Raw genomic sequence first — 17,127 nt, 5'->3', positions numbered from 1 at the left:
CAGAGCCAGGAGCTGTCCCCGTTGGGCTGACGGAGGTGGGAGGTGGTGGGGGTGTACGTCCCTCTGCAAGGCTAAAACTGCCGCTCACCCCGCAGACCCTGAACTGCGTGAACCCCGAGAACGAGAACGCGCCCGAGGTGCCTGTGAAGGGGCTGAACTGTGACACGGTGACGCAGGTCAAGGAGAAGCTGCTGGATGCCGTGTACAAGGGGGTGCCCTACTCCCAGCGGCCCAAGGCTGGGGACATGGACCTGGGTGAGCCCGGCAGAGGATGTTGCGGGGGCCGGGTCCGTGCGGCTCTGGGTGGGAGAGGCCGTCCTGAGCCGAGGACCTGTGTGTGTGCGAGAGCTGTGGGCAGTGGGGCTGCAAAGTGCGGGCCAGGCCCCTGGCATGGACCTCGAGCGTGTGGGGGCAGCCATGGGGGCTCTGACTGAGGGAAGTAATGCAGTTGGGGCTGGGTTCTGTAAAGCTGGCCCAGGCTGTGGGTGTGGAGGGGGGTGTAGAGGTCAGGAGACGAAGCAGAAAGTCTGCTGGGACAACAGCAAACTGCACAGGGGAGAGGGAGGTACAATTCCAGAGATCATTCGGAAGTTTGCGGAAGGCACTCGGGGGCAACGGGCTATTGCAGCTGGGGTGGGGGCCTCTGGCTGTGTGACCGGACGGGTGGGTGGTTCTGGGGTCCAGGAGTAGGTGTGGCTGGAGAGGCCAGTGGGGATCCCATGGAGAGCCTCAATGGCTAAGCTGAGACAATGGCCCCAGGGCCCTGCGGAGGCAGGGTACAGACTGGCTGGGGTGGGGGGGTAACCCCCAGGTGCAGTTGCTCCTGGATGGTGGGGGGCAAGGCTCTGTGCTGGGGGTGGAGGGGAGGCACCATTCGGAGGTGGGCTTTTGTCCATTGTTCTGGTCTCCGAGGCACTTCCCCAAGTGCCCCCTCATGCCCTGCATGCTGTACATGGGCAAAGCTGTGGTAAATGGGGCCATAGCAGAGCTCCCCCTCAGTGCTTGCTCTCCCCCTACAGAGTGGCGCCAGGGCCGCATGGCGCGGATCATCCTGCAGGACGAGGATGTCACCACCAAAATCGACAATGACTGGAAGCGACTGAACACGCTGGCGCACTATCAGGTACACCCCTCACACACACGCACATACACGGCCCCCTCTCTGGGCGCCTGCCCCCAGCTGGCTCTCCTGGTTTTGGCCCAATCTGGAGGTAGGAGATAAACGTCAGGAGAGAAGGCCTCAGAGGTCACATGTGTGGATGGTCCCAGGCCCCGTGCTGGTGTGTCTCATGCCATGCCCGCTGAATTGGGGAAACTGAGGCTGGGTGATGCAGCTTCTCACCTCTAGGGATTCATAGCCAGGAGGGACTGGGGTTGTCCCCTATGTCCTGGATGAGGGGTGGGTGGCAGTCCCAGGGGCAGAGGTGGTGTCAGGGTGTGAGGGTGTGGTTGTGGTGCCTCCAGGTGACGGACGGGTCCTCGGTGGCACTGGTACCCAAGCAGACTTCGGCCTACAACATCTCCAACTCCTCCACCTTCACCAAGTCCCTCAGCAGATATGGTGAGGGGCTGGGGGCTGGGGCTGGGGTTTCCTGCTGTACCACATCAGACAGGTGGGCTAAGGGGACCTGGTCACAGCCTGCCTGTCACTTGGACATCTGGCCTTTCCCACCCAATTCAGCCACGTGCCCCCAGCAGCCCAGAGCAAGGGCAGGTGGTCCCGGATTTCCAGATGAAGAGACTGAGGGTCAGGGAGGGGGGTGGTGTCCCCGGAGGATGCCGGCAGGGGCTGGTGGGAGAGACCTGCACTGACAGGGGGGTCCCCCGCAGAGAGCATGCTGCGCACGGCCAGCAGCCCCGACAGCCTGCGCTCGCGCACCCCCATGATCACGCCCGACCTGGAGAGCGGCACCAAGCTGTGGCACCTGGTGAAGAACCATGACCACCTGGACCAGCGGGAGGGTGACCGCGGCAGCAAGATGGTGTCCGAGATCTACCTGACAAGGCTGCTGGCCACCAAGGTGGGCCTCACCTGCAAGCTGGCGTCCATGGGGGGAGGGCTGGGCAGTGATGCCCCACCTGGGGAGATAAGCTCCCGCCAGAGCCCCTCGCCCTCACCTTGTCCCGCGGAGAGCCGGGAGAGGGCTGGGGGAGGTGGCACCCTGGACCTGGTGCTGGTCCTCCGTCTGCAGGGCACGCTGCAGAAGTTTGTGGACGACCTGTTTGAGACCATCTTCAGCACGGCGCACCGGGGCAGCGCCCTGCCGCTGGCCATCAAGTACATGTTCGACTTCCTGGACGAGCAGGCTGACAAGCACCAGATCCACGACTCCGACGTGCGGCACACCTGGAAGAGCAACTGGTGACTGGGGGCGGGGCCGCCGCAGTGGGCGGGCCATAGCAGAGGGGCGGGGCCACGGAAGGGGCGGGGCGCCTAGGGGGAGAGGCCACGGGAGGGGCGGGGCGCTCAGTGGGCGGGGCCATGGCTGAGGGTCTGGATCGCGGGGGGTGGGGGGCAGGGCCGCTGGTGGGGCGGGGCTACCACGGTGGGCGGGGCAGCAGGAGTCTGTCCTTGGCTGTGGTGGACCCGGTCCCGCCGAACAGATGGGAGTCGGCAGCCCGGAGGCCAGGCCTGGGCGGCGTGTGGCCCCGAGTGTGCCGGCTGTGCAGTGCCGCACATGTGAGGGTCCTGGCGTGAGGCACTTGGCGCAGCCTGGGCCAGGCCCCGGCCCCTGCGCGATCTAGTGACGAGGAAACCGGGATGCGGACGACAAAGCTCCCTATGGAGCCGACCGTGCGCGAAGCCCTTCCGCCCTTCCTGTGGCTCAGGGCCAGGCCTGTAGGCCTCTCCTTTGAACGGGGGAGACACCCATTTCGGGCTCCTCTGTAGAGGCGCAAGGGGTGGGCCGGCTCTGAGAGGCCAGTGCGTAGGGGGGCGGCTCCCGTGTCCTGAGTCAGTCTCTCTTACTTCTGTCTGGAGTCTGCAGCCCCCTCCTGAGGCCAGGCCTGCCTCCTGGGGCTGTTGCCTCCTCACCCATCCTCTTGGCCCTGGCGATTCTAGAGCCCTGGCCTCCCCTGATCCCTGGTTAGCCGCCCTGCCGCTGTGCAAGCCCTGGTCTGGGGCTGATCCCCAGTGGCTGGTGCAGCTGAAGGGGTCACATGGAGCCCTGGGCATAGAGCAGATCCATGGGGGGGGGGGGCTGCTGGAGTCCTCTGGAGCCTTTCCGGGGTTTGCTGTGGGGGTGGGAGCCAGGTGGTGGGCCCACTTGAGTGTGAGTGGGCTGGTGGATCTGGGAGGATGATGACTGTGTGCCACAGGTCCCTGAGAGGAGGGATGTGCATGTGGTGTATGTGCCCCATCTGTGGGGGGCTGTGTATGTGTGTATCTGGATCTGTGGGGTGACTGCCCTCAGAGCGGTCCTCAGAGGCATGTATGTGTGTGCAGGTGTGTGCGTGTGTGTGTGAGAGAGACACTAGCCCAGTGATGATGCTGCGGAGGTAGAGGCAGCGTCCTCTTGGCTGAGTGGCAGGAGATAGCCGCAGACACTCTGCTGTCCCTACCATCCCTCCCTTGCACTAATCGGGGCCTCAGTTTCCCCATCTGTGGAACTCCATGGCCACTTTAAAGGGGAGAGCTGGGGGACCACAAGATCCCCAGCTGATCCCTTCCCCCTTTGTGCAGAAGGGAGCTGAGGTTCAGAGGGGAGGGGCTCGCCCAGGGTCCCATGCCAGGTGGGACAGCCAGCCCGTCAGGTACAGCCCTTGGCCCTGACCCATGCCTGGGCCCGCTTGCCTCCGCAGCCTGCCCCTGCGCTTCTGGGTGAATGTCATCAAGAACCCGCAGTTCGTGTTCGACATCCACAAGAACAGCATCACGGACGCCTGCCTGTCGGTGGTGGCGCAGACCTTCATGGACTCCTGCTCCACGTCCGAGCACAAGCTGGGCAAGGACTCACCCTCCAACAAGCTGCTCTACGCCAAGGACATCCCCAACTACAAGAGCTGGGTGGAGAGGTGGGCGGGCCGGGGCTGGGGCGGCAGTGGGGCGGGCAGTGAGACACGGGGTGGGCGCAGCAGGTGGACGCTCACTCTCACCCCCCGGCCGCAGGTACTATGCTGACATCGCCAAGATGCCGGCCATCAGCGACCAGGACATGAGTGCGTACCTGGCCGAGCAGTCGCGGCTGCACCTGAGCCAGTTCAACAGCATGAGTGCCTTGCACGAGATCTACTCCTACATCACCAAGTACAAGGATGAGGTGAGCTCTCGGGCTCAGGGGGCCCCTCCCGGAGTGTGGGCATCACCGGCCTTGGCCCCTCTGCTCCGTCAGCCAAAGCCCCCCCTCCTCCCGCCTCCCCAGCTCTCTCACAAGGCCCTCGCTGCGGGGCCTCCCTCCTCAATTCCCTTCCGCTGGCCAGTGCCCATCTAAGTTTGGGGCTCCTCTGGATCACTGGGAGAGTGGGACTGCAGAGCCTCCCAAGGTAGAGAAGGTGGGCTGGTGACCATCTGTTCTCCGAGGGGCCCTTCACTGCCCTCACTGGCCTGAGTGGGCGTCAGTGGGGCTGGGCCATGGGCCTCCCTGGGATGCTTCTGTTTAGTACTTTCCCACTGCCTGGGAGCGAGGCCCTAGGAGGCCTCCTTGGCATCTGCATAACAGTCTGGGGGCAGCTTTGCAGGACATCAGAGCCTAGGAGTCTGGCTGAATGACTGTGTTGGAGCAGCAAAGCAGGGCCTGCAGAAGCCAGAGCATGGCAGGTTCCAAGGCCCTGGGGTCGTGGTGGGCCTGGCCGAGGACTGCGGGAGCCTGAGTCACAGGCACCATTGGGGGCAGGGGGGGAAACGTGGGCCCAGGTCACGGTCAGATTGCTTGGCTTGCGGGCCTTGGAGGGACTTGGACGTTTTCCCCAAGTGAGACGGGAGTCAGCGGAGGTCTGGAAACAGGAGGGACGTGAGCTGACAGGAGACTGCTGAGGGCGAAAGGGAGGTGGGGGGCCAGCGAGGGGGCTGTGGCTGTGATGCCAGAGAGAGGTGCTGGGCTCAGACCCGGTGTGCTGGGGTGGGTGGGAGAGGTGGCAGGGCCCAGCGTGCTTGAAGAGGAGCCAGTGGGATGGACCGATGGACAGATGGAGGGAAGACTATGGAAGGGCTAGGCCTGCCAGCTACAGGAGCTCAGCTGCAGGCTCTTTGAGGGGAATAGAGAGCTGAGTTCTGGGGAGAGATCTGAGAGAAAAACCCAGGTTTGGAAGTTGTCAGCTGAGGAGGATCTCAAAGTTGTGAGACCTGAGGAGCTACCCCAGAAGAGAGAACCAGCCTGAGCTCCTGGGCTCCTGTCTGAGGAGCTCCGCAGGGTGGGGGAGAATCAGCGAAGGCAGCAGACCGTGGCACCCAGGGGGCTGGCGGGAGGGTCCAAGCAGGGGTACGGCAAGGAAGAGGGTGTCAGGAGGCAGGGAGAGTCCTGGGAGGACAGAGAGGAGTCACAGGGGACCTCAGCGGACAGCGCCAACCTCACCAGGAAAAGGTGAACAACTGAGGACAGTTCTGGCGAGTTTTGCTGGAAAGGGGGGCAGAGCAGTGGGCAGTGGTAGGAGGGGAGTGGGGTGGAGAAAGGTGGCAGCGGCAGGGCCCCCTGCGGGTGGGACCTCGCTGCAACCACCCCCTGTAGTAGGAGAGCAGGGTGACAGATGGAGGCTCGGGGTTTGCTCCTCCTTCCTCAGGGGAATAGGACGCAAAGACCCGAGTTGCGACTGTGGAGCAAGAAGGAGGGTTGGGGTCTCAGGAGAGCAGAGAACTATTGGTCTGGGAGTTCAGGGTCTCCGGGCAGCCCTTAAGGCCCCATTGGAACTGGAAGCCGAAGGGCTGTGAGAGTGGGGCTGGCAGACTTGCTCGAGTCCTGGTGGGGTCCCGGGGCACATCTGCGTAAATAGGACACTGGGGTGCCAAGGAGGGCTGGCCTCCACCCCAGCTGCCTGGCATTCGGACAGGTGAAAGTAGGAATGGTGATCAGGGGTGGGGGGCTCATGACCTTATCTGGGAATGGAAGGATTCACACCTGTGGGATCTGTTTCAGTGTCCCCCCCCCACTGTCGTAGCCCAGAGGGCATTAGTATTGGGAATGGGCCACTCAGAAGCAGTGACTGGGCAAGACCCCGACCACTCACCTGGCTGTGTCCCCTTGCCCCTGGCTGTGCTCTTGGACCCCTGCCGTGCCCTCGGCCCCCTTGCTGTGTTCTTTGCCCCCCACTGTGCCCTTGGATCCCAGGCCATGCCCTTTGCCCCCTCGCCGTGTCCTTTTCCCCATGGCACATCTCTGCCCTCTGTCTCCACAGATCCTGGGGGCCCTGGAGAAGGATGAGCAGGCCCGGCGGCAGCGGCTCCGGAGCAAGCTGGAGCAGGTGGTGGACACGATGGCACTGAGCAGCTGAGACCCTGGTTCCCATGACTCTGCCCAGCAATGGAGAAAGCTCAAGAGGGGGCCCTGCAGGCGGGCACAGCCTCCATCCCGGTGTGGGGGCCATGGGGGCACCCTCCACCCTGTCTGTGGGGAGTTGTTCGGCGGCTCAAAGGCCTGGGCACGTGGCTGGGGGCCCCTGGGACCGCTCTGCAGCTGACTCTGTGGTTTCTGGGGACAGGGTCCTCCCGGCCCTCCCCTCCCTCCTTCCATCTGGCCTGGGGTCCTGGTTTTTACGTGTGTGGACCTGTGGTGCCCGCTGTACCCTGCTTCTCCATCAACCGTGCACCGGAGCTGCTCACCAGAGGAACAGGGAGAGCAAGGTGGCGGCCATTGTGGCAAGAAAGGTTTCACTGCCTGGCGAGAGCTGCCTGGTGGCTCTGTGGACAAATGGAGTGAGCTGTGAGGGCCTGAGGGGTCAGGACGAAGGGGAGGCCATCTGGCACGGTCCGGCTCCTGGAAGTCTGGGCTGCCACGGTGAACAGAGCCTGGAGCTGGGGCTGGGACCATTGGCAATTCCGGCTTCCAAGCTGCCCCCTGGCGCCACCGTTCGCTGGTGGGCAGCCAGAGGGACAGGCTGGGTACCCAGGCCCAGGCCAAGCATAGATGCAGCCAATCTGGCCTCGTCACCCTTCTGCCGCGCCCAGCACCCCCACACCTGCTGCCCACCACCGCTGTCCTTGGATTCACCGCGTGCTCTCCGCGGACCACAGACAGGGCGCTACGCCCACCAAGCCCCAGAGAGAGGCACCTTCCCAGCTGCCCCTCCTATGGAGGGGCTCCCGCTCCCCCGCTGTCCAAGTGACTTCTGGATGGATTCAGGAACTCACTTTGTGTCCTCAGGGCTGTGTTGCTGGAAGCCACTGGGGCCCGGGGACTGTGGGCCGTTGAGCACGTCCCGTTATTTATTGCCCCAATGCCAGCCACACTCCTCCTGCCGGCCCCCCGCAGCTGCCCTGGAGGGCACCTCCCATGCTTCCCAAACCACTGATCTTGCCGGGGCCACCCAGACCCGCTCTCTTCTCCCAACCCTCTCTGCCTGCCCACTCCCAGCGGCTCTCCTCCAGCGACTTCCAATCTGGCATCTCAGCGGCATCCTGGACCCTCAAGAGTGTGGCGGGACATCTTGGGGACTGTTTGTTTCTTAGGGAGAAGAAAGTCCTGCCACACTCCGCTTGGGTGGCGAGAGCCGGGCCCAAGGCCCACGAGCAGGACACCAACGACCAGAGGGACTGGACAGTGGCCTCTGTCCATTCTCGCCCTCAGTGAGCAAGAAAGAACAAATTTTTAATTAAAGTCTGTACATACACACACACACACACACACACACGCACACACACACGGCCCCCGCCCCAATCTTCAGCCCCAGTGGGGTAGTGTATAGTTAACGGAAGGAGAAGACGTTTTTTAAAAACAACATAGAGTGAGAAAATTAAGGCAGCGGGAAAACAACACACACAAAAACAAATGGTCTTGAAGGAAGCGGTCAGCGTGTACCCCGAAGCCGGCACCCCTCGCACCGCGCTACTGTTTTCTTTCGTTTGACTTTGTTGCAGAGGAGGGACCTTGCCAAACCCTAAATGCATTGGGGTGCACAGGGCCGGTGTGGATTCCTGCATGATCGTGCTAGCGTTTAGTCTGAATTGATCTTTTTTAAAACTGCAAGTGTTGAATACTACAGGTTGTTAGACCTTTTTTTTTTTTTTTTTTTTTTTTAATGTTTTCTAAGTAATTAGTCACTGGTAAAAGCAAACAAGCAGCCCCCCGTTTCCCGAGTTCACTTCTTCGATGGTACTAAAGATTTGCACGGACTTTTAAGGGACAGCTAACTGTGGCCGGGCCCAGGCCCGGGTGAAGAAAACACCCCCTCTATCCCCCCTGAGGCTGCCACACTGGGGTCCCTTCCCTTCTAAGCAGCGTGAGCCGCTCCCTTGTAGGGGAACAGTGTGAAAATGGTGAACTTCTGACTCACCTCCTTGAACCAGGGGAAATGGGGTGTCCTGGTACAACCCCCCCCTCCAATGCTGCCAGCACTCGGCTCGAGCTCAGGTGAGTCCGGCTGGGGGATGTGGGCTGGGCCCTGGGGCAGTCTTGGGGCCAAGCCGGAGCCCCTCTTCCCTGAGACCCGGGGGGCCCCACTTTGGCCGGGATTCCCACCCCTGGGTCTTCACCCAGCCCCGGCTGATGTCATTTGGCTGTGCCCAGGGGAGAGCCTCGGTTTCCCCCAAAGAACTTCCCTGGACATCGGCTTCTGGTGAAGCCACCTGTTCTTCCAGTTCTGTGCAGTCGGATCAGGGCTTCCATAGCCCCCTGTCTCCCTCTTAGGATCCAGTTTAACCCTTCCCTTTCCAAGGGCCTCCCTGGTCCCAGGTCACTTGGCCAGCCCTTCTGCCCCAATGGGTGACAGTTGGGGACCAGCCGTCCCCATGGAGAGATCTGCAGGGGCGTGTGCTCCACCCTGGAGCTGGGGCCCACGTCAACTGCATGCACTTTAGCAGCACCCGTTTACATGCGAGCTGACCAAGCTGATTCTGAACATGTTGGCTTACCCAGCTCAGCAGGCCGCTGGGCACTTCCCGGGGCCAGCACCTTCCTGCCATGTGGAGTTAGGACCCAGTGTCTGTACTCTGCTGGGGGAGAAATCATGTGGGGCTAACTGCATCCCAAGGAGCTGGGCCTGGCACCCCCATCAAGCCCCCCGGCATTCTCCTGCCTGGGGACTTCCACCCTGAGCCCTGGCAAGTGAGGATCCTGGTGGGAACCCAGGGTTGGGGCCCCAGCTCTGTGCAAGGTGGGGGGGGTGTCCCTGAAGGCCCCACCACTCCTGGCCCCAAGTTTGGGGGATCCTGGCTCTGAATGAGGCAAATCTGTGGGTCACCGTGCTGGGGGCTGTTTACACCTCAGACACTGCTGCTATCGCCTGCCCTCTTGCAGGACCTACCCCTCCCAGTGCACCCACCATTTCTCACCCTTGCTGGGCTGGGTTTCAGGAGCATCCCTGGGATAGCACATGCCTTGGTTTGGGAGCCTGGCCTCACCTCTCTGGGGGAGACCTCCATATACCTCCATATACCCTGAGTCCACCCAGGGCTGCCCAGCCCCCTGCGTGTCTCCCCAGACTTGGCCCAAGGGGGTCCAAGCAGGCTGCTGGTGAGGGGACTCTAGGGTGCACCCGCACGTGCAGCCCCAGCCTGGCCGTTCTGAGAGCCCCACTTGTTTTCCTCCCACTTTTGGATTTGATGGCTCACGGTGCTATACAAGCTAGAATAGATATATTTAGAGAGAGAGAAAGATATTTTTAAGACGAAGCCCACAATTAGCTGTCCTTTAATGCTGCAGACCACCCCTCCCCCCTCCCCCCCCAAAAAAATGAGCGACACTCGGTGGGACCGAGCACTCTGACGGACCCTCCACAATTGTTCCTGGTTGGGGTGGATGCCGGGCGACCCGCCCTCAGATCATGTAAATATACGGCAATTTCCTATTTTACTGTTCTGCAGATTTAGTACTTGTAAATAAACACACACATTAAGGAGAGATTAAACATTTTTGCTAAAGCTCACGGCTCTGGAGTTTTCCTTGCTGGGAGGTTGGCTGGTGAGAGATGGCCGCGGGGGTCCGAGGAGTGGGGTGGGGGTGCTCATTCCCCAGCCCTGGTGGAGAACTGGTCCTGGAACTAGTGGTCTGGCCTTACTGGGGGTCAGGGACAACTCAGCAGAGCTTGGAGAACATTCCACACTCCAATCACCGTCTCGAAGGGAAGATTAGGAGGTCTTCAGGAACGAGAATGCATTCTGTAATTGAAGTCTATGGGGTGAGGCTGGAACTCTTCACTGCAGGACTTCTCAGAGCCTTGAATGTGCCAACGTGGGGCTCAACGTGCCAGCCACAACAGCTGCAGCAGCACCAGGAACTTTGCAAAAATGCACATATCAGTGAGATCGTGCAACACTTGCCCTGTTGTGTCTGGCTTCTTTCACTCAACATGTCTTCAAGGTTCATCCATATCATAGGGTGGTTCAGCACTTCCATCCCTTTTTATGGAGGAGCAATATTCCATTGTATGGATAGACCACATTTAGTTTATCCATTTGCTTGTGGATGGACACATGGGATGCTTCGCTTTTCGGCAATTGTGAATGATGCCGCGGTGAACATCGGTGTGCAAATACCTGCTCGGGTCCCCGATCCTTTGTGTGTATGCCTTTGGCTACACGTGTTTCACCAGCCCTCCAGGTGACATGCTCAAGTGGAATCTGTGTGCTGAGTCCTTGCTAGTGTACCATGGGGTGCATTAAAATCTTTGGCAGGTGGGCTCATTCCCAGAGACTCGGATTTGTTTCTGGGGTCCCTGAGCGTCAGTGATCTTTAGAAGCTCCCCAGACTGCAAACCCCTGGCTCAGAGTCATTGTTCTCAAGCCTTCATTCTTGTGTGGTAGAGGGCACAGCGGGGAGCTTGTTAAAATACAAATTCTGACCCAGAAGGGCTGGGGTGGCTCCCAGAGACACGAAGCTGAGTCTCAGGCCACACTGTGAAAAAAGCATCGGGCTGCAGCAGACTGTGTGTCCCCAGATTTTTTCCTGAGGAACCCAGTTACAAAACTGCTGGCCTTCCCAGCACAGACATGCTATTCCATCTTGCAAATACTTTTGCAAATACTTTTATGATGAGAGAAGGCTGTGCAGCTTTGGGCAGGGTAGCCTGAGGTCTCTGGGCCTGCTTCCTCCACGGCCAAAAGGGGAGTGGTCTCTTCCACCCTAGAGGGTGGGCAGTGTGAGGGGACCTTATCCCCTGTGATAAGCACAGATGAAGCCAAGGCTCAGAGAGGTTGCACAGCTTGCCTGAGGCTGCCCAGCAGTAAGTGACAGAGCCAGACTCAATCGGGGGAGCAGAGCCCCCTTTCCTCCCACGGCCCACCCCCAAGGCCAACAATATCCGAGTGCAGCTCGAGGGTCCCCAGAGTCTCCTTGCGGCTATCCAGCCTGCCTCTCTCCCAGCTCTGCCTGTTCTGAGGACTGTGACAGTGGTCCATAAATCATAATCAGTACCTCCTGCTCCAAAACAGGCCCCATCCTGACAGCCGGGGCTGCAGGCATCGAGCAGAACGCCAGGCTCAATTACTAAAAAGAAATCAGCGTAATCACCATGAAATGGCATCGGAAACAAATTTAGCAAATGCGGTCCCATTCGGGATGTGCCATGGCCCATTCTCGCCTGCCCGGCCCCTTCCAGCTTTCCGGCACAATCAGCCCTGCCTCAATTACCCTCGTTAGGCTACTGAGGGCTCCAGGCTCCCCCCAGTCTGAAATCAGGCAGCCGTCTCTGAGCCTCAATCAGCTCAAACTGCTCCAAGGTGATCAAGCATAATTATACAGAGAGTATACAGTGCAGGAGGCAAGGGCTTTCTGATTGCCGTGCACGCTGACACATCGAGGGATTAACATCATCAGCTATTAATACCAGGTCTCGCCGGCTGCTCCGAACAGGCCGTGTCAAGAGGGGCATCTGTGGGTGGCAGAAGGGCAAGGGCAGTGTGTGTGGGCCTGGGTCTGGGCTGGCCAGCACACCCTCTTGCCCCTGCCACTTGGAGTGGAATGAGAGGCGATTTCAGACTTTCTTCTCATCTGGGTCCCAGTGCAGCAGCAGCCTAGCCTTGCTCGAGAGCAGGCACTTGCTGACGGAGACACCTCCCTGGGCCAGGCATTGTGCTAAGCATCGGGGATGAGGTGAGGATGAAACAGACTTTGGACAGCGTTCTAGTTTGCTTCGCTAAAGAATGGCCAATGGCATCCAAAACACCTCTGTCAGCTGGGAAGGCACGTGGCTGGTGTCTCCTGGTCCTTTGCTCCCAGGTTGTGTTTCAGCTGCTCTTTCAGCTCCTGTGCATCTAACCATCTGGGGATCCTCTCTTAGTTTCTCTGGATCAAACTCTGGGCTAGCATCTCCAAACATCTCCAAGCATTTCCAAGTGTCAGCGTCAGTGTCAGCTCTTAGCTTCTCCCCAAAGTGTCCCTCTCAGCTGCTCTGAGCTCCTTCTGTCTATGAGCTCTCTTATAGGACTCCAGTGATTTAATTAAGACCCACCCTAAATGGGCGGAGGGCCACACCTCCATGGAAATAACTTAATCAAAGGTCTTACCCACAGCTGATTGAGTCACATCTTCATGGAAAGACTCAATCAAAAGATTCCATCCAAGAAGATTGGGTTAAAACATCATGGCTCTTTTCGGGAGACATAATATATCCAAACTGGCACAGGGCGTGACCCAAGTCACTTCTGGGCTGAGTGTTGAATCCTCTTGGAGCAGAGCCTCCAGCCAACCTGCATCGGGCACGTGGCATGAGCAAGAAACAACCCTTTGCTGGGCAGGACATGGAAATTGTGGGGGTTATTTGTTTCTGCAGCATAACCTAGACTATGCTGACTGTCAAGCTGGTAATGTTGGCAGCCCCATTTTACTGAGGAGGACATAGAGACAAAGAGAGGTTATACTACTTGTCCCAGGACACAAAGGGCTAGCATTCAAACTCAGGCTGTCTACCAGTTCAGCATGGGGTGGGGAGCTCCTTGAGAATGATACCAGCCATCTCTGAGCCCTGATGCCAGCAGAGACTGGGCATGTGGCCAAGGTCGGTGAGCAGAACCCCATAGCATTGGGAACTTGGAAGAAAATTTCCTCTCTTTGGAGCAGTTTCCTGTGTTCTCAGGAGCAAGGTTGGGTCCCAACCAGCCCCTCGGGTCCATTTGCCTGTGTGGGAAACTCTCCCCGCTTTCTCCAGAATGGAGAACCACCATTGCAGCATCCAGCTGAAAACAACCCTAAGAACACCCGAGTGTGTTTTCCTCGCTGACTGCCTCTCTCCATTATAAATGACAGACTTAACTAGTTTGAGCAGAAAAGGGAACTGGTTGGCTCATGCATTGGAAAAGTCCAAGTGTGCGCCTGGCATCAGGCATGGCCAGATGCAATGGCTCCTGAGATGTCCTCAGGAACATGTCCTCCTCCTTCTCTTGTCACTGTTAAGGCTTCCTTCTCGGGTGGGCTCTTCCTGCATGGGTAGCAACAATGGTCACCAGCAAATGTCCCAGGTAGAGATTTCACTGGCCACGTTTAGGGCCCTTGCCTCCATTTGAACCCATCATTCTGGCCAGAAGGCTGAGGTGCTCTGATTGGCTGGATCATAGGCCCAGTGGGTGGGGCAGACCACTGGAACCTCAGTGCTTTGCAAATTGTATAGAACTGGGAACCCCGTGGTCTTAGGATGACTGACAAGGGAGGGGAGAATCTCGCATAGTTTGTAAGTTCTGCCCTCATCTGTTCTGTGCATCCAGGATGGTTAGGAGGAGCCTAGGGCATCTCTTACATGGACCCAGTCTATTCCTGGTGGCTCATAATTAATTGCTGGGTGCCCACTTAAAATGCACTTGCAGTGCCTGACTCCTTTTTGCCACCCAGCTTTTGTTGTCCATGTGACCTTAAGCTGATGGAGAGATGGCCCCAGCTCAATGGCCCAGCCCAGTACCCAGATGACAGGCAGGGCAGGGGTGAGGGAATGACAACAGTTACACGTCTCTGGCTGTGAGGGGTGATCAACTCAGAGCATAAATTGGGTGAGAGCACATTCTGTTCCCTAACCTATATGAGTTTTTCACAAGAGAATTGATAATAGGGAACTCCAGGGCTAAGGATGGGACTATCCCAGCTGGCGTCTGCCCTTCCTCTACCCACCCACCCACAGACCCAACACTGTCCTCATCCACTCTACCTATCCATCGATCTGGCTTATGGACCACTGTCCACCCGCCCATCCATTCATCCATCCACTCACACCTTCAGTTCATCCTCCCTGCTCTCCAGACTTCCAAGGATCCATCCACAAATCCATCCAGGTCAGGTGGGGACGAGGTCATGGAGGAGCCCAAAAGCCACGTAAAGACTTTGAACTTTACGGTGTTGACAAGGAGAGCCATGGAATATTCTTGGAGGCAGAAATCACCCTTTTCTCTGGTCTTGGATGGTCTCCTCCACATCCTCACTGGCCATGGCGTTGGCTCCTAAACCATTGGCTGTGGCCCTGGACTCTCTGCTATCTCACTGCCTTCTGGATGCCTCCTACCAGATGCCGCGTGACGTGCCCAAAGCAGAACTCCTCGCCTTACCCCTGTTCCGGTTTGCTAATGCTGCCTTCATGCAAAATACCAGAAATACCAGAGATGGATTGCCTTTATAAAGGGGGTTTATTTGGTCACAAAGTTACAGTCTTAAGGCCATGAAGTGTGCAAGGTAAGGCATCAACACAGGGTACCTTCACTGGAGGGTGGCCAATGGCATCCGGAAAACCTCTGTTAGCTCAGAAGGCACGTGGCTGGTGTCCACTTGCTCCCAGGTTGCTTTTCAAAATGGCGTTATCCAAAATGTTGCTCTTGGGGCATTTTGTCTTCTTAGGATGTTCCTCTCTAGGCTGCAGTTCCTCTCTTGGCTCCTATGTGTTCCTCAAAGTGTCTCTTTTGGCTGTAGCAAGCACCTCAAAATGTCACTCTCAGTTGCTCTTGGGGCGTTTGTCCTCTTTTAGCTTCTCTGGAGCAAGAGTCTGCTTTCAACGGCCATCTTCAAACTGCCTCTCATCTGTAGCTAGCAGTGAGCTCCTTCTGTCTAAGCTTTTATAGGGCTCCAGTAAACTAATCAAGGCCCATGCTGAATGGGCAGGGCCACACTTCCATGGAAATTATCTAATCAGAGTTATCACCTACAGTTGGGTGAGTCACATCGCCATTGAAACAACGCAATCAGAAGGTCCCAATCTAATCAACACGAATACATCTGCCCCCACAAGAGTGCATCAAAGATAATGGCATTTTGGGGGACATAATACATCCAAACTGGCACACCCCCTGATGCCCTGATGCTTGTCTGCTGTCTTGGCAATGCCACCCTAGCTCCTAGCCGGACCCTCCCAGCTCAGACCCCTCCTGTACTACTGTGCATCCCTCTATTATTTTACAGCATTTGCTGTCTAGTGTCTGTAGGTATGTCCCTGCACTGAGCTGGAGTCTCCTGTACAGCTGGACCAGCTCAGGGCCAGCTCCATGTCCTCCACCCAGTCAGGGCCAGGCCTTAAGTCGGAGCTTAGGAACTTCTGGTTGAAAAGACCCCAGTCAGGTCCTTTATTGTACATCGACATCCCTAGGACCATCTGCTTCTCTCCAAGCCTCTGTCCCTGGCCAGGCTTGAGCAGCTCATCCAAGAATCTCAGCCTCCAAAGCCCACCTCCTGCTTCATTGCCTCCAGGTGAAACTTCTTGCAGCCCAGCTTTTCAAAAATGCCTCTTTCTTCTTTTGTTTATGGGATTGGTTATTATCGTTATTTTTTATTTTAATGAATAGGGACTTTTTTTTTCTATAACCGTTATCACTCCAACAAAATCAATATTTTCATATTCAAATTTCCTCGACTCTTAAAAAATGTTATTTTCACTGCAGCTGGTTTGAATTGCTTGCCATAAGTAGCAGGTGGCTATAAAAATAAATACCATAAAAGTACCAATAATACGCCTGAATAAAGGCTCCCTCTTGGATTAAATTACAAGTGTTATAGGACTGGACAACACAAACAGTGAGACCTGTTGTGAACGATGGACCCCAGTTAGCAGTGCAATTATAAAATTGTTCTTTCATGAGTTTAAACAAACGTTCCACACTCGTGCGAGGTGTTGTAATGGGGGTGTATGGGAGCTCTGTATTTTCTGCATGATTTTTCTGTAAACCTACAACATCTCTCAGAAAATAAAATAAAAATAAGATAAAATAAAATACTATGAAATTACAAGTGTTATCCAGGGGTCAAAGACTGACAGTCACTCTATTCTTGGTGTAAGAGTTTTCCGGGCCTGCATTCTGTGCTCTGACTCAGCCTCCCCACTGTCCTGTTCTGGGTGGAAGACGACTGACCCTGCAAATTCCATTTCCTGGGCTCCTTGCTGTCTGCTGCATGGTGGATTTGGTCCCTGCAAGGTCCTGGCTGGAGGTTGAGGGTGGGAGGAGGGGAGAAGACCCCTGTTTCTGTTTGCCAGGGCTGCTGAAACAAAGCAATGCAAACTGGATGGTTTATGACAACAGACATTTTTTGTCTCACAGCTCTGGAAGCTAAAAGCTCAAATACAAGGCCACACTCCCTCTGAAGTCCTTGCTTCTTCCAGCTTCCATTGGTTCTCGTGTTCCTTGGCTTGTGAGTGCCTTGCTTCAATCTCTGCCTCCTCTGTCTTCCATGGTCTTCTCTGTGTCTGTCTGCCCTGGGCCCAAATCTCCTCTTCCTATAAAGTCATCCAAACCCTCATCCAGTTTGGCCTCATCTTAACCAATCACAACTTCAAAGACCCTATTTCCAAATAAGGTATTCACGGGACCAGGGGATGGAACTTGAGCACATCTTCTTTTGGGGGGGACACACAATTCAACCCATAACACCCCTCTCTCTGCTCTAGGCCACCTCTCCCTCCGGCTGGGCCTCCTCTGTGGTGCCGCTCCCTCCAGGCAGTCCCCCATGATTTCATCTTCTGAATGAGCCCCAACAGCACCTCCTCCTCCTCCCTTTTGTCCCCAGTCCAAAGTGACAACAGCTCCCTGCTGCCACCTCTAATTCCTTGTCTTAAATTCCCTCCATGGAAAGGTTTGTTGTC

General features: G+C 57.2%; 1 protein-coding gene across 2 annotated transcripts in view; it reads left to right on the top strand.

Moving 5' to 3' along the window:
• The window catches only part of PLXNA1 (plexin A1), a 59,772-nt gene extending 49,766 nt beyond the window's left edge, over positions 1-10,006 (top strand). For both annotated transcript variants that reach the window (XM_037803391.1, XM_037803383.1), the window contains exons 25-32: positions 96-255; positions 1,020-1,123; positions 1,465-1,561; positions 1,831-2,021; positions 2,193-2,362; positions 3,802-4,014; positions 4,109-4,259; positions 6,328-10,006. In XM_037803391.1, the coding sequence (XP_037659319.1) occupies positions 96-255; positions 1,020-1,123; positions 1,465-1,561; positions 1,831-2,021; positions 2,193-2,362; positions 3,802-4,014; positions 4,109-4,259; positions 6,328-6,423 (1,182 nt within the window). In that variant the 3' untranslated portion in view covers positions 6,424-10,006. The remainder of the gene's footprint in view (positions 1-95; positions 256-1,019; positions 1,124-1,464; positions 1,562-1,830; positions 2,022-2,192; positions 2,363-3,801; positions 4,015-4,108; positions 4,260-6,327) is intronic.
• Positions 10,007-17,127: the final 7,121 nt, after the last annotated feature.

The sequence above is a fragment of the Choloepus didactylus genome, chromosome 1 (assembly GCF_015220235.1).
Source record: "Choloepus didactylus isolate mChoDid1 chromosome 1, mChoDid1.pri, whole genome shotgun sequence".
In the NCBI taxonomy this organism is placed as follows: Eukaryota; Metazoa; Chordata; class Mammalia; order Pilosa; family Megalonychidae; genus Choloepus; species Choloepus didactylus.
Note: the sequence above shows the minus strand (reverse complement) of the source record. Positions and strands in the feature narration are given on the sequence as shown.